Raw genomic sequence first — 20,548 nt, forward strand, 5'->3', positions numbered from 1 at the left:
AGGTACCCAGCGTGCCAGGTTACTCGTTGCCATTTACGGTTGGCTTCTAGAGGGTGAGCGAAGGCCGCTTTAACCTGAGCATTGAGTGAGCGCTCCCTGAGCACCCCCGGAGCAAATACTACGTTAGTACAATGGGGGCTAGTGCTTATTCTGGCCCCTTACGATCGGCTATACCTGCCTCTCGGCTAGATTAAGGTAGGTAGGCATCTGTTTCAGATGGGCTTCGGGGAACTAGGCAGACTCCCTGCCCTTACCTTGAAGCCGTCTTGAACACGCAACACTCACTTGCCAACTCCTGCTTGGATGCAATGCTTTACCATCCAACTGACGCCAGCGAAGGCGTACTAGTCTTCAGCTGCAACATGCAGCCGCAGCCTGACTCCGTCCTTGGGCTTGCCAGTTAAGGTTACGGCCCATTTGATCGGCCCTGGAGGTACGCTTGATCCATCGAGCTTGTCGAAGCGCTGTAGGAGGCGAACAATTACGTATGCGGCCTTTGTCAAAGCAAACTGTTGTCCGAGACAGATTCTGGTCGATGTTAGTACGGACTGGGTATCTAGTCGAATCACCTACCTTGGCCCACCGTTAAACGGTAGATACTCGAAGCCATACTTGTGGTTCTGCCACCGCTCCGGTGTGAACATATCCGCATCTGGGCCCCAGAAGTCAGGGTGCCTTTGCATTACATACACCAAATACGCAATCTCTGTTCCAGCCGGTATAAAAACGGGCGAAAGGCCGTCTTCGCCACCCCCGAAAGGCAGGCTGGTGTCCCTTGTGCACCGCCGTCCATTGAGAGGCACACTAGGGTAAAGCCTCAAGGTCTCATTTATACACCATTGTAAATATGAACAAGCCTTCAAGTTCGCAAAAGTGAGATTTTTTGGCGATTTGAAAGTTCCAAAATCTTCAAGAATGATTGATCGTAGCTTGTTAAATACCTCAGGATGTTGGACCAGCATGAGGAACAAGAAGCTCAGCAACGAGGCGGTGGTATCGCGCCCGGCCAAAAGAATCGACAGAAGTTGATTACGAATCTCGATAGGATCTCTAGTCTCGTGGACAAGGTTCTCAAGAAAGACGTACTTTTCTTTTTTGCTGCTCTCGACGGGATCTTGCTTTCCGTCGCGGCCTAGAGCTTTGTGCACAAATCGGTCGATGTATTGATGGCACAATCGACAGTCATCTCTATGCTTCTTCGTCAGCATCACCCAGTAGAATTCGTTTAGCAAGAGCGCCTTGGCCATGCGGTCTTGACAGGCCTCGAAAGATTCCACAAAGGCGCGGTCTTCAGCATTTTTTGCCGCGGCCTCCTCGGAGAGTGCAGAGAGTTGAATGTTTGTGCTCTCTCCAAAGAGGAATTCGCTAGCCGAGTCCATGGCGAATCGGGATATCAGAGGTTGAATGTCGGTGGTGCTCGTCCAACAGTCTGCTTCCACAGGGAGTGCGCTGAGCAAGTTTTGTACATGCTTCTCTTCCAGATCCAAGTCCTTAACCTGATCACGAGAGAATTGGGGTCGTAGAAGAGCGCGAGAGTGCTCCCATTGCTTCCCATCCGCCGAAAAGATGCCGTGGCCAAGTCTGTTTCCAGCGGTCAGCGGGTCAGCCTCTTTTCAGTGTGACGGTCTCAAGCCAACTCACAACGGAGCAAATGCGCTTATGCGGACTTTTCCCAGCTCAAAATCCTTGAACTGAGTAGCCAGAAGGGCCTGGATATTCCTTGGGTCGCACGTAAAGAAAACCCTGTCGCCCAGAATGTACGTGTCATAAGAATAGACTGTCTTGTTCATGCGTAGCGACACATCGTCGAACACGCCTCGGATGTACTCGAGTACTTGACTCTTGTTGTTTGCCCGTAGAGTCTTGATCAAGTTCACAAGCCCCAGTGGATCCGGGTTGTATTCTGTGGGTGCTGGTCTACAGCCGAGCTGACTTGCGGCTGCAGCATGGCGACGCCTTGTAGACACCGACGATATGAGAAGGTAAAGCACGAAAGCAGTGGCAACGGTACATAGCAGAGCAATCGTCAGCATGATGTTCCGTGATGCGGCTTGGTCTGGTGGACGGTATGTAATCCGCTCGAATCAAGGAGTAAGCATACATGAAGTTCTGCCGAGGAAGCGCTCCAGGGAGTGGTCTGGAAGCAGAAGGTGAACCGAGAGTGAGCAAAGGGGCGAGCGGCTAATCAAGAAGGGAGGATGGGCGACATGTTTTTCGCACGACAATACTACATAGCTTAGGTGCTAGGTAGGTAGTCCTAACCTGTCCTCCCTCCAATTAGCCGCTCGCCGCTTTACTCGCCCTCGGCTCACCTGCTGCTTCCTGAGCGATCCCTGAACGCTCCCGGAGTCTTCTTGAGCGCAGATGCAGTAGAATTGAGGAGGCTTTCCACCACCCTCCCCCAGCAACTCAAGAAAACCAACACCAACTTAGGAGTTAGTACTTACAGCTCCTTACGACTTTCGTCTGACATAGATGGCATTGTGATTGAACGCGTCCAGATCCCCTGGAAAATCAATCTTTTGTAAAATTTTTGAATCATTTTGGTTAGGCGAGGGGAGTCAGGGTCCGAGCTATGAATTTATGAGCTCTTCCTTAACTCATCAGCGGAAATTTAAGAGGGAGATTTTACGTAAGTGACTTGGTAAGTTCGTCCTCGGTGTACTGGCTTCGGTCCCAGTTGCGGAGAAACAAACATAATAAAAGGGGCTCCGCTGTGATGGTGGTTAGCGATCTATTATATAAAGGCACTGTTTTTTTAGTCAAGAATATTCATTCAACGCACATAACGAAGTTGAACTCATCAACTGAATCAGAAATTTGTCCTGTTTCTATGTCGAAATCGACAATGTTTCCGTCGAGTCCTTTGACCAATATTTTCTGATGACCGCTCTGAAGCTGATTGAATACGTCCCGAATCAATTCTCTACTGTAGATGGGCACCCCGGCGTCGTATAAGGCGCGGATGTGTGAAGAGACTTCTGTTCTAGCCTTCGTTGTTTCCTCAAGAACTCCATGTTCTTTCTTGCGGCAATAATCTGCAGCGTAAATATAGGAAGTGAATTCCTCCATAATTGGGCGGCCGACAAAGAGACGGGACGATGTCGAAATAAGGAAGAAACAGAAGACCCAACGTCGCTACGGCCGGTTCGGGGCAGAGATATCATGAATGCCGAGTCCACCAATGTTACGACCGAGTCGTGCCAGGGAAGCACGTGACTAGACAGTATATCGCACACGAGGCTGAACAGTTATCATGGAAGAACCAATGCCATCGGTAAGCAGCGTATTACCGCAGCTTTACACACGACCACAGCCGATCGGAAGGGGCCAGATAGGGGCCAGATTAGGCCCCGGCTTTTGCTCAGGGAGTGCCCAGGGCGCGCTTAGGGAAGCTTAGCTAAAGCTTAGGTTACAGCGGCCTTCGCTCACCCTCTAGGATCAAACCGTAAATTGCAATTAGGTTCTTCGTTCTCGAGTAATTGAGGTAGCGAGCTAGATAGTGAAGCGTCAACGGCCCTTGATAAGGCTGATTCAGGCTATGGCTGATAAAGCTAATAGGGCTTATAGGGCTCACTGGGCCTAGAAGCCGCCATTCACTTACTTGTAGTAGGTGCTAGGCCTATTTAGCTATGGAAACCTTTGGCGGGATCTTTGGACACCATATCTCATTCACAAAGCATCCAAACCTCTAGCAAGCCGACTTCGAAACGCTGTCACTGGAATATCGATCCACCTGCTTTGCGCTTGGCTCCCTCCACCTCGACTGCCTCGATGAACGGCTCGGGCATTTGACACTGAGTAAGAGCAGCACTGGTCTGAAGGTAACTATTCTTGAGAGTCTCCCAGAGCGCAACGTCTTTTGGATCCTCTGCGTGCGGTCTCGGATAGTATGGGTCGTTGAAGAAGAAACTGCGCACTAATTGTTGCAATCCAGCCTCATCGTGAGGGAATGTCTGGCACTGATCAAAATCGAGCAGCCACACGGCGACACCATCTTGCCCGAGCGAAGGTCCGAACAGAACCCCGGCACTATTTGTGTCCGTCGCACGCAAGTCTGCAGCCGTCGGTGCCATAGCGAATCGAGGAGTTCTTCCCAAGACAAATTCGACATCGTTCCCGTCCACGTTAGCCTGCCAGTGCAGTAGTGCCAGGGCTTTGGCGATGGTCTGGGCAAACTTCATGGTGTCGAATTCCATAGTCTCCATTTCGTTTACCAGGAGATCGAAGTTCCGGAGGGAGATGGAGCGTGTCGCATGTCTTTCGCCTCTGCGGCCCAGATACAGACGGAGCAAACAGTACTGGGTCCTCATATTACTCAAACCACCGGGGATCTTGTCATAGAGACCGAGTCTGACCACAAGGGTGTACACCATCTTGTCAGGGATTGGGTCGATGCGACTTGACACGAGACCGTACTCCGGTTGAGCAGCCTCTGGGAACGTCTCGCGCCAGGCGGGTAATGTTGAGCCACTTGATGGAGTATGCCATGCTAAAATACGAGGTAGGTTGATATTTTCCCGAAGCTCGAAGGTCGTCTGCTGAAAAGCTTCTTCAACTTGCTTGTGCATACAGCAGTCGTTCCACAGCTGATCCAATTTTCCCGGGTTGTTGACCTTGAACACTTCGTGGATTGCAGCTTCAGTGTAGACGGTGCCACACTGACCCCTGCCGATTTCCTTTACACATCGACGTCTTTTGAGATAGTATCGGTCCACCATTTCTATGAATGAAGACCACATATCGACCTCTAAAGACGCAGCAAAAAAGTAGCCGTATGATTCGAAGATGGTGCTTATGTGTTCGAGATTGTGAAGTGGCTTTGATGGACGAGCAGTGTGCTCAAGTCGTGTGAGGGGGATAAAGTGAAGAACAGTAACATAGGGAATGAAGAGATACTTGGATATTAAAGGGTACCAAGGTATTCCAGCTTTGCATACTGTGTGCACTCACCAAAGGCTGGTATCCAACAACTTTCCGAGTTTCGTCAGGACGACCATGGCTTCTTCATGTCTACTATGGTAGACTCCATTCTCAGGTCCTCGGTGGTGATCTCAGGCCAGGCAGCAAGGAAACCATTTGTACTCCGCCCTCAGAGCCGACCATCATCCATTGACAGATGTGGTGTTCTGCTACGGAACCTTTGTGGACTTGGGCACGATGAGGACCTGCGCGGTTGTTGTAGGCTACAAAGAGCTAGCGCCGATGGATCTGGATCGTTAAAGACGTGCCTTCTTCTTATCATGGCAACGTACAAGACGAGACTCTGGGAGAAGGTGCGAGTGGCTCGTCCTCCCCTCTCCTCGCGAGAGTTTCAGATCAGGCACGACTTTCCAGCTTCTCAAGCGGCCTGATAATCGGAGTAATGGATCGATCGTCCTTGATGTCATGCAAGACCCCCTCACAGAATGTCTCGACTCGCTTACTGATGGTATTTGGCCGGCTTGGTCACCGTTCTGCTTCTGTCTCTTCCCTTTCCTCTATGCTGCTGTGCCCTTGTGAAGATGACCGCTGACTCTCAGGTAAATGGCGCGGTCCCGCCTTCTCCCTCGTCGCGCCCGAGACCCAAGCACATAATCATTATTGGTGGCTCGCTGGGTGGCCTCTTCACCGGCGTCGCCTTGAAACAACATGGCTACGACACTACCATTCTCGAGCGCAACCCGACGAATCTGCTCGAGAACCAGGGTGCCGGCATCGTTGCGGGTGGAGATACCTTAGCCTTCTTCGAGCGCTACGACCGCTGCAAACGTCCAGTCGCCGTGGCATCGGAGAAGAGAATGTATCTGGACAAGTCAGGGACGGTGGTACATGAGGAGGTGATGAAGCAGACAATGACAAGCTGGGATCTTTGTTATTACATGCTTCGGGCCAACTACGATCACCAGGAAAGCGGGTACTGCGATACCCCTGGTCCACAACCAGGCGATGGAAACATCGACTACCGGTACGGCTGCACGGTGAGAGATTTTCGGGAGGAAGGAGACAAGGTAAGAGTATACTACGACAAGGGCGACGGTGGAAGCGATAGCGTGGTAGGCGATATGCTAGTCGGCGCTGATGGGCCGAGTTCGACTATCCGAAAGATTCTCTTCCCCGATATTCAGCGGAAGTACGCCGGCTATTGTGTCATTCGAGGCACCGTCCCTGAAGATGAAGCCTCTGAAGAGGCCAAGGCTGCTTTTGTAGAAAGATTCACGTTCTTCCACGCACCAGGTATTCAAAACCTGACGTACACCATCCCCGGGACAAACGGAAACATGAAGAAGGGTAAGCGACTATTGAACTTTGTTTGGTACACGAATTTCCCTGAAGACGAGAACGAGCTAGAAGAAGTCATGACGGACAAAGATGGAAGACGACGGAGAATCACCATACCGCCAGGCCAGATGAGAGATGAGGCTTGGGAAATGGTCAAGAAAAGAGGCCGAGATCGCCTGCCGCCTCAAATGTCTGAAATGGTCGAGAAGACACGCCAACCGTTCGTCCAGTGCATTACGGATGTCATCACACCGCAGAACTCCTTCATGAACGGCAAGGTGGTCCTTGTAGGCGATGCACTCGCTGGATTCAGACCACACACGGTAGCATCGACTAGTCAGGCAGCCTTTGACGTGTTGATGCTCGTCGAATACCTCCAGACAGGGGATCATGCCGAGTTCGTTAGACGGACAATGGAGTATGCGAGGCTGATCCAGTACAGGGGGGTGTACATAGGCAACAGGAGCCAGTTCGAGTCTTTGCCGTTGAAAGACTATGTTGAAGATCGGAATATGATGTCGATCAAGCGAGAAGACCTGGAATTTCCTGAATGGTCCCAAGTGCGGGTATGACAGCACAAGCCAGCCGGATGTTCTCTAACGGAAATCTGCTGTGTGCTGGGAGGATATACTCTTCGTGGCCAAGCTGCAGTGGCTGGTCCTGTGGTTGTCCCTTGAAGAGAGCCGTCGGTTTTGCATGTCACAGTCGAGCTCCAAGAGCGATGACTCGGTGAAGTCTGAGAACTTGACAGACATATCCTTTGCCAGAAGGAAATTCCGAGCTCGAATATCAGCGACTATAACCCGACGATCATGTATGGTAGCGAGAGTTTGGGCATCTCGCGGAACCAGGAAAGTTGGACAGACGTTGATGCTTGAGGTTCGTCAAGGTACCTTACGTTAGTTGCGGATATTCCATCCAGACCTTGTCGATTCCAGGACCAGAAAGCTCAAGATATGGAACGACGCGATCACAATTCACTAAACGTCGGTAGACTTCCTTTTCCCATTGGATTACTTCGTCGTCCTCGTCGTAGCAACCACTCATGGAAGATTTTGGTAACTTGACGGCAGTTTTACCGCACAGAGCCACGACTCCTGCGCCACCGCATCCAATGATGGGAAGGACTTCCGTCGAGTTCTAAGGTGGCGCAGCCGACAGTGGACACCCATTGAGGGTTTGCGTCAAGAAATGTAGAAGAGTAGGCAATTTCGCCAGGTTTTTTGACGTAACACAATGTGTGGCCATGGTGACTTGGGCAGACAAGCAGAATAGGCGTTGCTTGACAGGGGAATCATGACGCAGAACGCATTTGGCAAACCCAGTTAGCGAGTCTCCAGCAGAGCCCATGACACCGCGAGGGCGGAACTCGCATGTGGAAAACACCCAATAGACGCGCCAGGCACACACTGCCACTCGTTCGCCAATCCTTTCCAATATTTCTTCTGCACTTCAGGTCATGCACTTTATTGTTCGTTGTTGCGGTGTCGGGTGACCTTGGATTCACGCTTCCATCGTCCTGTCTCCTTTTCAGTCCAGCCTGTTCGAAGGACGACCCGCGACCCCTTCTCGCACAAAGGACTGTCCACTCCTTCGACCACTGTTCTCCCTCTACGAAAGCGACCGATTGCTCTGCCTGGTGCAGGTCACACGTCCTTGACAAGAACGACGATACACTGTCAAAACCGCAACGATTTCGCGGACGCATTATCCTTAAAGCAATATGGGCGTAGAACGCATGGGCAGCCCGCCCCGGTTTATGGGAGCATCATTACGGAGTCTTTGTTTGGGCACTGTAGGACATTCAGCGCAGTTTCGTTGATGAAGAGCGCTGACATGGTGTGGCAGTTGACTATACAGTTTTCTGCTTTCATTCTGGTATGCGGACATGGCAACATGACTTTGCAAAAGCCCATAGACTGACAGAACGCGGGTTAGCTTCTTCATTATTCTCGGGTCATGCCAACGCCAGACGGGCATCGTTACCTTCCCTCGACAGCCGTCTTCCTTGTCGAATTGCTGAAGCTCGTCTTCTGCCTGACGATATCCCTCTACGAGATCTCCCTATCCCTTCCACAGTCAACCACAGCAACCCACCTTTTAAGAGCACTTGGTAATGCCATCTTTGGGGGTGATTCTTGGAAGCTGGCGATCCCCGCAACTCTATACACGTTGGCAAACAGTCTACAATACGTTGGGATCTCGAACCTGGATGCGGCAACGTTTCATGTCACATATCAGTTCAAAATCTTCGTTACCGCGGTCTTCAGCGTCATGATCCTGCGGAAGCCAATCTCCGCCAGACAATGGGTATCTCTCATACTGCTGATGATTGGTGTGGGGATAGTTTCGTGGCCTCAAGAGTCATCAGCATCCCTCGTCTCGAACCATCATGCTCGGGTCTACGTTCCGAGGTCCGCAAATCCATTGCGGGAACATTTTAGAATTGCAGCACATGGTTCCCACCTCAACAAAAGGTCAGCCACCTACGAGGGCATTGAGGAGGATGAACTCGCCCTGAGCACGCCAGGCATGGACGCTTCGGCAGGGCTCTTTGCGGTCTTTGGCGTGTGTATTACTTCCGGCCTGGCCGGTGTCTACTTCGAGAAAGTTATGAAGGGGTCACCGAAAGCCACCTCAATCTGGATTCGCAACGTCCAGCTGTCAATATACTCGCTATTCCCGGCCTTTTTCATTGGGATCATCTTCCTCGATGGCGAAACAGTGGCCAAACACGGGTTCTTTGCGGGCTACAACTCAGTTGTCGTCGCCTCGATCCTTGTCCAGACGATTGGCGCCATCGTCGCAGCTTTCGCAATTTTCTATGCGGACAATATTGCCAAGAACTTCGCCTTGAGCATCAGTATGGTCCTCAGCAGCCTGATGAGTTTTGTGTTCTTTGATTCTTCCATGAGTACTCATGTATATGGCATGATTCCCCAGACGTGGCCTGTTCACTGACATGATTTCAGTTTCTTTTGGGAGCCTCTATCGTCCTGGGCTCGACCTTCATATACAACATTGAGGAATCTCGAATCCAGCAAGAGCCTCCGAGGATCAAGATATACAGCGATGAGAAATCGGCCTTGGACGCTGTAGCAGACTTGAACGACGTATCCATACAGATACCCAAGACGCCTTTGAGCCAGGAAGAGACAGCTCTGGCAACTTCAAGGCCGGGGTCACCTAACCGTAAAAAGCGAAAGAACGAGTCGGGTGGTTATTTTGCGAAGCATGACGATTGAAAGGATGTCTACTTGGTACAATGAATTAATGATTGGGACAGAAGATAAACCTAGGATACCTTACACTAAGGCCGGGCAGCGCTTGAAAGAGCTGTATTAATACCCAAATTTATACCACCCAGAGCGGATCTCAAGGACTTCCAGGCGTGTTCAAGGTACCTGAGCCAGCGCTATGAGCAAAAGGGATATGGGGTATGGTCACGTGCTCTTGCTGCATTGTCCGCCCCTGCCTTGAAAGAAGTGACCTGCACATTGCCTATCGACATCTCTCTTCCAGTTCCGTTCGAAATCTTCCCTTTCCTGCTTCTACACCCTTGTTGTGCATTGGCCACTGCTCGTCCTTCCTACATTGCACAGCATTCAAGGCCAGAATAATCAAGCAAGTTATGGACCACCGCAGACACCTTGCAGACTTCACCTCAAATTCCTCTGGTGCCCCCAACCATGATTCCCCAACAAGACCACGGGTACGAGCGTCCTCAATACGGTCAAGACCCTCCTACCAGGCTGCCGAAAGGTACTTCTCCCAGCATGTTCCAGATGTACGCAAGAATGAACCCGGCTTGAGCTCTCGACGGCTTGCGGCTGCTGATGACGGCCTCGATGATTTTGGTGAGAGATTATCTCTTGTATCCAGCGAATGCTTACTCTTTACAGACAGACGACTGCTTGAAGAGACCGCACACGGCCGAGCTAGTCATCATCGACAGGCGTCCGTAAGAACACGTCTACCACTGCCACCCTGCACCCCAATGATGAGCACCGCTACAGACACGTCTCGCTCAGGTATGTCCTCCAGTGTTGACATGAGATGTGTCTAATAACAGCCCAGACGAGTGGCAATATGCTTCCGCAACTCGACCCTCCAGTTCCTCACCTCTCCCTTCAATGACGAGTCCGACCACATACGTCGTTCAGAATCGTCAACACGGCAAGCCCATTCAGCCGAAAGGCATGGATCTCTTGCTTCAGCAACCCTACTCAAGGCACGAGATTGTCATTTCCTCAACCCAGCAGACCGTCTCTGTCACTCAGCCCAAGCTAAAAACATACCGCGACAATGCCCTTCCCAACATACAAGGAGTACAACTGGTCCCCGCTACGGCTCTACCTGACCAGCTACGTTCTATCTTCCGATTTGAGGTGTTCAACGCAGTACAGTCCAAGTGTTTCGTAAGTGCTTTCAAGACCGATGACAATCTGGTGGTGTCCGCTCCCACGGGCAGCGGCAAGACTGTGATTATGGAGCTCGCCATTTGCAGGCTGGTGGCGGAGCTACGGGGCAACGATTTCAAAGTGGTCTACCAAGCTCCAACAAAATCCCTCTGTGCCGAAAGATACCGTGATTGGCAGAAGAAATTTGGCCCTCTGAATCTGCAGTGTGCCGAACTTACAGGTGACACCGACGTCAGCCATTTACGCAACGTGCAAAGCGCCAACATCATCATCACCACTCCGGAGAAATGGGACAGCGTGACCCGGAAATGGAAAGATCATGTTAAACTGATTCAGCTAGTAAAGCTCTTCCTCGTTGATGAGGTACATATCCTTAAAGAATGCCGCGGTGCTACACTGGAAGCCGTTGTGTCGCGAATGAAGTCTGTCGCTGCCAACATCAGATTCATCGCCCTATCTGCCACAGTACCAAACTCACAAGACATTGCAACATGGCTTGGGAGAAGTTCGGCTTCACTCCATATGCCTGCTCTCAGAGAGGTGTTTGGTGAGAGCTTTCGACCCGTGGAACTCAAGAAATATGTCTATGGCTTTGAGGCAAAAGGCAACGACTTCGCATTCGAATCGATGCTCACGCAACAGTAAGTAGCTACAGCACAACCGGCATCATTCCGAAATGGCCGCTGCTGGCTGCCGTTCCCTACATGTATGGGTATAAACGCTAACGCAATGCAGATTACCTGTTATCATTTCAAGACATGGGCATGGGAAGCCCGTGATGATCTTTTGCTCCACCCGGAAGGCCACAACAGCAACTGCTAAGATGCTGGCCGATATGTGGTCAAGCTCCCACCCTTCAGAACGTCTCTGGAAAGGCCCAGTAAGGCCTCTGTCTTTAACCTGCAATGATCTCAAAGGTACGTAGCAACCAGCCACTGCGACCTTCCAGAGCGAATATGTATTGACACTCTACAGTCACATGTGTCGCTGGAGTAGCCTTTCATCATGGAGGGTTGGACCAAGCTGATCGCCGAAATGTTGAGCAAGCCTTCCTGCACGGACAGATCAACGTTATTTGTAGCACTTCAACCCTCGCGGTCGGCGTCAATCTGCCCTGCTATCTGGTGATACTCAAGGGAACAAATGCGTGGACCGAGAATGGCCTACAAGAATACGCAGATCTGGAAGTCATGCAAATGCTTGGAAGAGCAGGCCGACCCCAGTTTGAAACGTCGGCTTCTGCGGTCATCCTCACGCGAAAAGAAAAGGTTTCACGCTATCAGAAGATGGTATCGGGAGAGGAACTTCTCGAAAGCTGCCTCCACCGAAATCTGATAGAGCACCTGAATGCTGAAATTGGCCTTGGAACCGTGTATGACCTGGCCTCGGCGAAGCAGTGGCTTGCCAGTACATTTCTACATGTTCGCATGAAGCAGAATCCTTCTCACTACCGTTTCAGAGAAGATGTCGAAACTTGCGCCGATGACGACTTGTTAGAGCGATTATGCCAAAAGGACATTGCACTATTGAGTCAAGCCAGCCTCGTCGACGAAGGAACTCGATTGAGTTGCAACGGATTTGGGGAAGCTATGGCGCGATACTATGTCAGTTTTGAGACCATGAAATCTTTCATTGGTTTACCTCCCAAGGCCAAGTTGTCAGAGATTGTACGTATATGCCTCTTTCAGTGTTATCAAGCTGACGGCTTTTTGAGTTGTCAATTTTGGCTGAGGCTAAAGAATTCCGTGAGGTGCGAATGATGGCTGGAGAGAAGTCATTCTACAAGGAGATCAACAAGGCGCCCGAGATCAAATTCCCGATCAAGGTCGATGTTGCCGTACAGGCACATAAGGTCTCACTCCTGATTCAGGCCGAGTTGGGCAACGTAACCATTCCTGACGGTACCAACTACAAAAAGCACCACCAATCCTATCGACTAGACAAAAGCACCGTCTTCATGCATGCAAACCGTTTCATCCGATGCATCATCGACTGCCAGATACACCTGAAGGACGCCGTGTCCACAAGGAATGCTCTTGAGCTTGGTCGTAGCCTCGCGGCGCATGTTTGGGACAACACTGCAAGTCAGCTGAGACAAATTGAGGGCCTCGGAGAGGTCTCCGTCCGAAAGCTTGCTTCTGCTTCCGTCAATAGCATTGACACCCTCATGAACACGGAACCTTCTCGCATCGAGTTGGTGCTTGGGAGAAACCCTCCGTTTGGCCGCGAACTACTGAAAAAACTTGAAGCCTTCCCGAATTTACGAGTTTCCATCAAGGAAACAGGTAGAGAACTCAAGCGTGGCAAGGGTGCCACCATACGGTTTCTCGTGGAGATCGGATTCCTGAATGAAACCGTGCCCTACCAGTACAAGAAAAAACAGGTTTATGTCTGTTTCTTGGCCGAGACGTCTGACGGAGGTTTGATTGATTTTCGAAGATTCAGTGCAAAGAATTTGCAGAAAGGTGGAGAGGTATTCCTGTCTGTGGAGTTGATCAAGCCTACCAGCTACATAAATTGTTATGTGATGTGCGATGAAGTTGCAGGAACAAGCAAATATGCTGAGCTACGACTCAAGGACATACCTGCTTCCATCTACCCACGGCAGCAACACTCGGCCGGTACCAATGACGGCAGGCCGTCTGAAGATTCGAGGGATCAATTCTCTGGCGCTCATGGTGACGACTTCGACGATGGTGGCATTGATGATCAAGATCTCCTTGCCATGGAAGTGCATGATTCCGGGATTGAGGTTGTGGAGGATATTGACGAGATATTAAATGACGAAGACCACAAAAGTCGAGTTCAGCCTCCCAGACGATACTCGAAACCCGCACATGACACGAAGCATGAACATGATGACGACGACGACGTCTCCGCCTATAGAGAACCCACCCGACTACCCAATGGACGCTGGACATGTCAGCATGATTGCAACGAGCGCAAGAAAGATTGCAAGCATAAGTGCTGCAGAGAAGGGGTGACTAGGCCCAAACGTCGTCCGAAAACAGAACCGAAAATCAAGCAAGAAGACAAAACACAGATGAAGATTACTAGTCTGACAAACATGAAAGGGAAGGCTGGAGCTGGTGAAACCGAGGCAAAACAACTCGAAAAAATACACAATTCGATATCAAAAAGTCGTACCGACATCAAACGGGCCAGCCAAAAATCGACAGAAGGACCTGTTGCCAAGAAGGCGAAGGTGTCGAACAGAACCCAATATGGCACTTGCTCAGGGGCGGATCTGGAGGCCACGTCCCAAGACCTCGAGTCGGGATCTGAAATTGAGCTGCAGCCCGACAATGGATCCGCAGCTGAGGTCCTGAAAGAGAGTAGATCCTCCACGGCAAGCTGTAACCTGGACGAAGACTTCTTCAACTTCTCGAGTGACGGTGTAGATGTGCTTGCTGCCGACGAGGCCACCCTTGACATGAATCCTTGTGGAGAGAAGCTTGATACGGCTCTTCCGGAGCTGAAAGAGATTGGAGTCTCTGTTGGTGACGATGTAGCCGCCGATTTTCTGATGTCCGAGTTCGATCTTGGCGGATTCGAACCACCACTTGAGCATGTTGCATTTGCGGACGTTCTAAGATCAGGCAAAGGTCTCTTCACCATGGGAGATAGCAGCAGTCCGCTCAAGGAAGTGCTGCAAGATGAGGCGAAGATCGATTTGGAGGAAGAGAAGACTGATCCATCAGTTGACTGTGATGACGTTTTGACGGAATCACTCGAAAACAATAGCCCAACTGATCAACTTGACCCCTTGGACAGCGGCCTCACGCCTTCCAGCGTAGGTACCCCTCCAGAATCGACTATTCGCACTCCGGGACTTGAGGCGTTTGAAGACGACACACAGACTCGGAGGGAGGTTGCACCGAGCATACCCGAAAATGAGACTGAACACGAAAGAGAGGAAAGACTCTACGAGGAGGATCAGAAGAAGAAATGGGAGGGAATTGACCAATGGCTTTATGATGAATTGCATGAATATGTTGAAATTGTATAGATTGTACCGGTGGCAGGTGTCACGGCTAAGATGAAAGAAAGAAACGGTGATTCTAGCTAGATGAATGGATGGGTCAAGAGGCGAACATGGAGGCATCTGTGCTGGCTAGACGCAACCACGTCGTTGTCTATGTAATGCAGAACAAACGGAATCTTCTTGAACATTGCTCCCACGTATTGCATATGTGTGACCTCTCGTTTCTGACTCCACGAGACACATCATCGAGCAAATGGCAGTATTTGACAAGATAGTCCTGGAAGATAATAAGTCCAGTTTTCGTCCAGTTTTCGAAGGCAAAGACCGTCGGACGACTCTTCTATCATTGAGCTCTTCCCCGTCAAGATGCATCTGTATTCTGGAAAAGAGCAGCGCTTGATCTTTGTTCGCTCATCGTGGATCAGGTGGTAGTTTGTACGTGTGCGCAGTCTATATCCCATATCCAGTCAACCTTCAAACAGTGCTTAACCATCGACAGCGCTGCCCATCATCGCGGCCCAGCCATACTCATCAACGCCACTTCACATCACTTTACCTCATCCTCCTCATCACTCGATCGACAAACCTTCTCCAGATCCACCTCCGTCCACATAACCATCCACATGGGCCTGCCGCCGAGTTTCTCCATGACGCGCCGACTGGGGATATTGTCCTGCGAGACATCTGCGTGCGCCCAGCCCATTCCTCTCTTGTCTTCCTGGAACGCTCGGGTTTGCCGCTGGAGAAGCTCGCGAGCCAAACAGACTGCTAGGCCTTTGCCCCGATGGGCCGGTTCCGTGTGCAGGCTCGATAAACTGGCGTCCTTGCCCAGGAAGCCCCAGGCCACAGGGCGGGGATCGGTATCGTCGTCGCGTGAGAAGATGGCGACGCTGACGTACTGGCGCAGTGTGGATAGGGTGCGTGGGATGGTGGATCTGTCGAGCACGATTTGCAGGTCGGACGAGCGCATCTCGCCGAATTTGTACTCGGCTGGGAGGAGGAGCAATGATGTGTTGTCGTTGTCGTTGTCGGCGGCAGTAGCGGCGAGTCTGGCTTTGGCGAGTGAGGCTTCGGCTTTGGCTTCATCTACGTTCTCGTTCTCCTTCGCGGGCGAGAAGACGTACTTCAGATAGCCCGGATCGGTCCTCGCTCGAGCCTGGGGTGGGAAAAGTTCCCACAGCTTCTCGCCCACCGTGCCGAAGAGGATTTTGCTCCGCGAGTACGGCGTCGTCAGGGTTTTCCCCGTGCGTTTGAGGTCGAGCCATTCGTCACTCGGCTCCAGGGGCATCGTGGGCACAAGGACGGTGTGTATATAATTGAAGAGCTCGTGCATGAGAGACTTGTAAAGCCCCCCACCACCGGTGACGGTGTCACTGTCATTGCGGAAGAGCGAGGGAACCTCCCAGCTCGCGAACAGCCAGACTTGGGTCTGGCCGTAGTTGATTAGGTCGATGTGTGCGGCGAGCCAGGGGCGAGATGCTGCGGAAGAGGAAGAGGTGTTGCTGAGCAGCCAGGATTCTAGCCAGCGCTCGTCAGGAGGGTGGCTGCTGGTACCGGGAAGGGGAAGTGGTTGGTTGCTATGAACGTGGTCGCCATTGATCTGGACGTCGCCGTCATCGTCGCCGTCGGCAGGGACCGCAGCAGCAGCGACGAAGATTCTGGCCGTTGGGGAGATGGGATGGCCGAGATGGTACTCTATCCTCCTCGTGACGGGCAATGAGTAGGGGAGAAGATCATCCAGCTTTTGCTGGAGGTTGGGAATTTGGGTCGGGGAGAGAACACCGCTGTTTATATGGTACTGGCCATCGCGGTCCATGGTGAGTCGAGGAGAGCCCGACAACGTCTCGACGTCTCCTTGACACCCAGATCTTGTCAAAATCCTGAGGAAATGCCGTGATTGAGCAAACTGCACAATAAGTAGACGTGAAAGCTGCGAGTCATCGCAAGGCTGTCGGCTCCCACCGAGATCAACCAATCAATCGCTCGCATTTCAGGGTCACAGATGAGTCCCAGTCGTAGTGCTTGTATAGAACGGGTATTGAATGGTTACAATAGTCTTTCTGTAGTAGTAGAGGATGTACGATTATCGTCAAACCCAATATTTACATTGTCAAGACCAACCTGTGGTCATACCCACGCCGGAAGGGTGTTTTCGAAGAACGCTACATTGAAAGGCCCTGCACAAAGCCACCCCAGATATTCACCAAGATAAGCCTTCAATAGTAAGATTCATAATACATGTCCTCATTGAGAGTCTCGGGACGTCATATAGTTCGCTGCTATAGCGACATTAAGATTACCTCCACTGTTCCAACATCTCATCCAACACTTCACGTGGTGGTGGACTTCTTTCGCCCAAAGATACCACGCGACTTTGACTTGTTCCGTGGTTTCTCTGAAGAGGTCTTCCTTGCCGATCTGGACCGACCTTCCTCTTCATCAGTGTCATCATATTTGTCCTTGTGGATCCTGTTCGGATTGTCAGCAACGGATTCCAGCCACGCATGAGAACAAAACTTACCAGCTATTTCCGACCATGCTGACTCCTTTGGCTTCTGCCATACGGTAGAGCTTGGCAGCTTTCTTCATATCTTTCTTGCATCCAATACCCTCAGCATAGCAAAAGCCGGCTTCTGTCAGCGCATCAGTGTCGCCCCAGTTCCCAGCAATTTCAAAACATCTCAAAGCCAAGGCTTTGTCTTGCTCGATGCCCCAACCGTTGAGATGCGACACTCCCAGTTCATAGATGCTAAGCGCGAACTGAGCTCGATGCGTCTTTTTGTCATTGAAATCTGTGCCCGGTTTTCGACTAGACGGATCCTCATCATCAGCCACCTCTAACATAGCACAATCGACAGCCTTCCGAAGCCAGGAGACGCCCTCTTTCTGGTTCGCCCGCATGCCCCATCCGTGACGACAAGCAAGAGCATAGAGAAGCATTCCTGTTGCATTGCCTTTGTGAGCAGCTATTCGGAGATGATATGTGGATTCTTTCAAATCCCCATGTTCATGAAGCTCGATAGCTTTCGAGACGTGGTCTTCTGCTGAGAGAGCTTGATAATTGCTCACAGTGCGCGCAGTCGATGGCCGGATGGTACTGTTAGATCGTGACGACTGTGAGGCTTCTTCAACAGGTGACAGGGGCGTTGGTGGTGGCATGAAGAAGCCTGTTGATGGAGCTTCACCAGTCGACGGCCTCGGGTTTGACTCGTTCGATTTCACAGACCCTGTAGGCGTATACGGCGCTGATGGCCGGCTGTATTTGTCCCTTGCCGCAAGCGAATGTTCCGAGTCGAACTCAAAGGAGAATCCCGATCTCTGCTGGCTGGGCTCCTCTCGGCTGGGTCGCGCTGATGCTATCGGGGATGGCACAGCAAGCTCACTGCTGTTCTTGCCTTCCAAGGGAGGTGTACCTGGGAACATCGGCTCCTGCCATTCAAAGTGTGGCGTTGACAAGCCTGAAAACACAAGAGACTCCCGATCAGACACTCTTCGGCCCCGAGGCAAGCTATACTTCGCATGGGTATACGATGAGGCTTCACCAGCTAGGAACCCCGGTGTAGATTTGGAGCCTTCGAAAGAGCTGGCATTTCGGAGATGGCTCATTTGCATAGCCAGTGGTCCCTTGGTAGGGCTGTTTTCGGAACGGAGATTGGTCAAACTGGACGAGCTCATCGGCCGCGAGAAGTTCCGCGCTGAATTCCGGGTCGGGGAGCCGATCGAGCCGTTGGATCCCGTTCTGCCGTGGGATACAGCATAGGGAGAGATGGGCGATTGAGGTGCAGACAGGCCGCTACTGGCGGAAAGCTGTCTGGACTGAGAGAAGGTTGAACCAGCGTTCGAACTGGTACAATCATCGTCCGAGGCATCATGATATGGTCGTAGTCTGTGAGGAGGTGGCGCCAGACCCAGATCTGATTGAGAAGTATTCGAAGCTTGTCGAGAATACCCTGACCCTGACTGGGCTTTCAATGCCGGGCTATCGGCACCTGGAAACTGCTCTTTCGCGTCCAACGGAGGAGGCGACTCTACTCGTGGGGCTCCAAAATAGTCCTGCGCATATGCTTTAGTCCGCCGCTCCTCCGCAGGGGGCTCCATAGTGCTCATTCGGACATGCTGCGATGAGGGGCGATTCAGAGGGTTCGCTAGTCTGGCGAAATTTCCTGCAAAATCAGAATCAAAACTGGGCAATGGAGGAACGGTGTCCAGGCCATCCGACAAGGCGCGAAATATGGGAGGCCGATTGTTTTGGTGTTCGATCAGAGAATCTGTGACGACTTGCGGTGGAAGTCTGCTTGACCGCCTTTCTCCTGCTTTTCTTGTTTCTTCCAACTCTCTGGCTAGCCTTCGACTCCTGGCAGCAATCGCATCGAGGGGTGACAAAGTCGGGGGCACATCTCCATCGAAGTGTTGTATGCGTGGCGAGATGTAGCCATTCTTCGACATGGCACTACTTGCGCGGGAAGCTTCGCTGGGTAACTCAATAAAATTCGGCCGGTTCGTTGCCGTCATCTTGGTTGTATTCGCAGTTGACCAGCAAGAGTGTTGTTGGTTATTGGTTGTTGTACTGCGACTCCCTCTGATATCTTAATTGAATTTGCCGCCGTCCGCAAAGAAGAGATCATGGAAAATACGCTCGCCGGTCGGATGGGACGATCAATGACGGATAGAGAGGGAGGACCGTGGCTGAGCAGGTTCTGAAGCGAAAGGCTCGCGGAAAGTGTTCGGGGAACGAGTGACTGGGGCCCGGGTTCAAGGTCGCAGCTGGTCACTCCAGCTTTGAGATAAAAGTAGACCAGGGTGAGAGAGCGGTTGCAGATTGGTGATGACGGTGAGAGAAGGCAATTGTCATACGGGATGGTGTTGGAGATGTTTTTCGCTTATGGTGAGATGCGAGCGAATGATGGTGTCTCGAAACTCGAAAGGAAGGAGTGCTCGTGGTGAGAAGTGAGAAGTGATCAACAACAGGGCTGCAGCATCAAACACGAAAAGAGTGAGATCAGCACCACGGATTGAAGGATCTATCTTGGATAATCAACGAACGGCAGTGATCGATATGATACAGAGTATAAGTCTGGAGGATTCGAGGCTGGGAAAAATTGGCAGCATTGAGAAGAGGCGAGGCTTGAGAGGCACCGGCCAACCTTGGGACCTGGTGCGGCGGCGAGGGAGCGAACGACAGACTCAGGGACAGTTGGCCCCCTGTAAGTGCTGCTTGCATGGAGGCCCCGGTCATTTTTAGTGGAAGCCATCCCGGGGGAGTTGACCCTGAAATTGAGGGAAATGGCAGCCCACCTGCGCCGCAAGCTGCACTCCAGAGCTAAAAGCACCACTAGGTTTTCTTGCTCCAGGCTTTGGGCTTCCCTGGCTGGACAGTGGATGCACCCTCTGGATGCCAGGAAAATCAGGGGCTCTGCCGTCACCAGTCACCACTTTGTGCGGACGAGCGCCTCCTCGACTGGACAACGGCATGACATGAATCGAGATTGACAGCTGTTATCTTTTGACACCTTTTTCGACCGTTCCATACGAGTAGCACATGGGCGACATGGCCACTTGTGAGTCCATGCTCTCTGCCCTTTTTTTGTTGGCTGTGATCCAGAACCGGAGAATCCGACTCAGAGGTCGCTGATCACTGACCGCAGTGTGGCGCATTGGATGGTGGTGCAACCTCACGTCCCCTACCCGCAAGTCCAGGTTCACCTTTCACCACATCGATGTCTCAGTGCCAGCTTGCGACACAGAAATCCCCCGACACAGTTTGATGTGGTGCAAAATACAAGGGACTTCCCGGTCGACCTCAGACGCACCCGCACAAGACTCGGACAATAAATTCGCCATCGCTATTGGTGGTGACCTTCATGTCGGAAAGTTGATACTC

The 20,548-nt window shown here is 51.6% G+C and overlaps 8 protein-coding genes across 8 annotated transcripts; 3 read left to right on the forward strand and 5 right to left on the reverse strand.

Moving 5' to 3' along the window:
• Positions 1-8: 8 nt before the first annotated feature.
• PV05_02948 (uncharacterized protein) lies at positions 9-2,160 on the reverse strand. The gene is made up of 3 exons (XM_013463557.1): positions 1,642-2,160; positions 574-1,581; positions 9-528 (listed from the first exon to the last, which is right to left on the reverse strand). Exons 1-3 carry the CDS (start codon positions 2,031-2,033, stop codon positions 345-347), a joined length of 1,584 nt encoding a protein of 527 aa, XP_013319011.1. The 5' UTR covers positions 2,034-2,160; the 3' UTR covers positions 9-344.
• Positions 2,161-2,196: 36 nt separating this feature from the next.
• Positions 2,197-3,097, reverse strand: PV05_02949 (uncharacterized protein). Its single transcript, XM_013463558.1, has 3 exons — positions 2,786-3,097; positions 2,633-2,714; positions 2,197-2,573 (listed from the first exon to the last, which is right to left on the reverse strand). Exons 1-3 carry the CDS (start codon positions 3,070-3,072, stop codon positions 2,562-2,564), a joined length of 381 nt encoding a protein of 126 aa, XP_013319012.1. The 5' UTR covers positions 3,073-3,097; the 3' UTR covers positions 2,197-2,561.
• A 619-nt stretch (positions 3,098-3,716) lies between these two features.
• Positions 3,717-4,721, reverse strand: PV05_02950 (uncharacterized protein; the record flags this gene model as incomplete). The annotated part of the gene is made up of 2 exons (XM_013463559.1): positions 3,717-4,169; positions 4,218-4,721. The coding sequence occupies 2 exons, from the start codon at positions 4,719-4,721 to the stop codon at positions 3,717-3,719; spliced, it is 957 nt and encodes a 318-aa protein (XP_013319013.1).
• Positions 4,722-5,504: 783 nt separating this feature from the next.
• On the forward strand, positions 5,505-6,833 carry PV05_02951 (uncharacterized protein; the record flags this gene model as incomplete). The annotated part of the gene is made up of 1 exon (XM_013463560.1): positions 5,505-6,833. The coding sequence occupies one exon, from the start codon at positions 5,505-5,507 to the stop codon at positions 6,831-6,833; it is 1,329 nt and encodes a 442-aa protein (XP_013319014.1).
• A 1,151-nt stretch (positions 6,834-7,984) lies between these two features.
• PV05_02952 (uncharacterized protein) lies at positions 7,985-9,506 on the forward strand (the record flags this gene model as incomplete). The annotated part of the gene is made up of 4 exons (XM_013463561.1): positions 7,985-8,056; positions 8,110-8,139; positions 8,200-9,183; positions 9,234-9,506. 4 exons carry the CDS (start codon positions 7,985-7,987, stop codon positions 9,504-9,506), a joined length of 1,359 nt encoding a protein of 452 aa, XP_013319015.1.
• Positions 9,507-9,892: 386 nt separating this feature from the next.
• PV05_02953 (uncharacterized protein) lies at positions 9,893-14,800 on the forward strand (the record flags this gene model as incomplete). The annotated part of the gene is made up of 6 exons (XM_013463562.1): positions 9,893-10,118; positions 10,164-10,292; positions 10,339-11,323; positions 11,418-11,599; positions 11,658-12,349; positions 12,397-14,800. The coding sequence occupies 6 exons, from the start codon at positions 9,893-9,895 to the stop codon at positions 14,689-14,691; spliced, it is 4,509 nt and encodes a 1,502-aa protein (XP_013319016.1). The 3' UTR covers positions 14,692-14,800.
• A 208-nt stretch (positions 14,801-15,008) lies between these two features.
• Positions 15,009-16,552, reverse strand: PV05_02954 (uncharacterized protein). Its single transcript, XM_013463563.1, has one exon. It carries the CDS (start codon positions 16,481-16,483, stop codon positions 15,215-15,217), a length of 1,269 nt encoding a protein of 422 aa, XP_013319017.1. The 5' UTR covers positions 16,484-16,552; the 3' UTR covers positions 15,009-15,214.
• Positions 16,553-16,699: 147 nt separating this feature from the next.
• On the reverse strand, positions 16,700-19,825 carry PV05_02955 (uncharacterized protein). Its single transcript, XM_013463564.1, has 2 exons — positions 17,189-19,825; positions 16,700-17,136 (listed from the first exon to the last, which is right to left on the reverse strand). The coding sequence occupies exons 1-2, from the start codon at positions 19,177-19,179 to the stop codon at positions 16,998-17,000; spliced, it is 2,130 nt and encodes a 709-aa protein (XP_013319018.1). The 5' UTR covers positions 19,180-19,825; the 3' UTR covers positions 16,700-16,997.
• Between the last annotated feature and the right edge of the window lie 723 nt (positions 19,826-20,548).

This window comes from Exophiala xenobiotica, assembly GCF_000835505.1.
Source record: "Exophiala xenobiotica strain CBS 118157 unplaced genomic scaffold supercont1.2, whole genome shotgun sequence".
Classification (NCBI taxonomy): domain Eukaryota; kingdom Fungi; phylum Ascomycota; class Eurotiomycetes; order Chaetothyriales; family Herpotrichiellaceae; genus Exophiala; species Exophiala xenobiotica.

What these genes read in the sequence shown, in the direction of transcription:
- PV05_02948 (XM_013463557.1), bottom strand. Translation starts at nt 2,033, where the DNA reads ATGCTGACGATTGCTCTGCTATGTACCGTTGCCACTGCTTTCGTGCTT. An exon ending in ATAAGCGCATTTGCTCCGTT is followed by an intron (nt 1,582 to 1,641) that starts GTGAGTTGGCTT and finishes CGCTGGAAACAG; the next exon opens with ACTTGGCCACGGCATCTTTT. An exon ending in CCGTTTAACGGTGGGCCAAG is followed by an intron (nt 529 to 573) that starts GTAGGTGATTCG and finishes AACATCGACCAG; the next exon opens with AATCTGTCTCGGACAACAGT.
- PV05_02949 (XM_013463558.1), bottom strand. Translation starts at nt 3,072, where the DNA reads ATGGAGGAATTCACTTCCTATATTTACGCTGCAGATTATTGCCGCAAG. An exon ending in GATGAGTTCAACTTCGTTAT is followed by an intron (nt 2,715 to 2,785) that starts GTGCGTTGAATG and finishes CCACCATCACAG; the next exon opens with CGGAGCCCCTTTTATTATGT.
- PV05_02954 (XM_013463563.1), bottom strand. Translation starts at nt 16,483, where the DNA reads ATGGACCGCGATGGCCAGTACCATATAAACAGCGGTGTTCTCTCCCCG.
- PV05_02955 (XM_013463564.1), bottom strand. Translation starts at nt 19,179, where the DNA reads ATGACGGCAACGAACCGGCCGAATTTTATTGAGTTACCCAGCGAAGCT. An exon ending in AGCATGGTCGGAAATAGCTG is followed by an intron (nt 17,137 to 17,188) that starts GTAAGTTTTGTT and finishes CAATCCGAACAG; the next exon opens with GATCCACAAGGACAAATATG.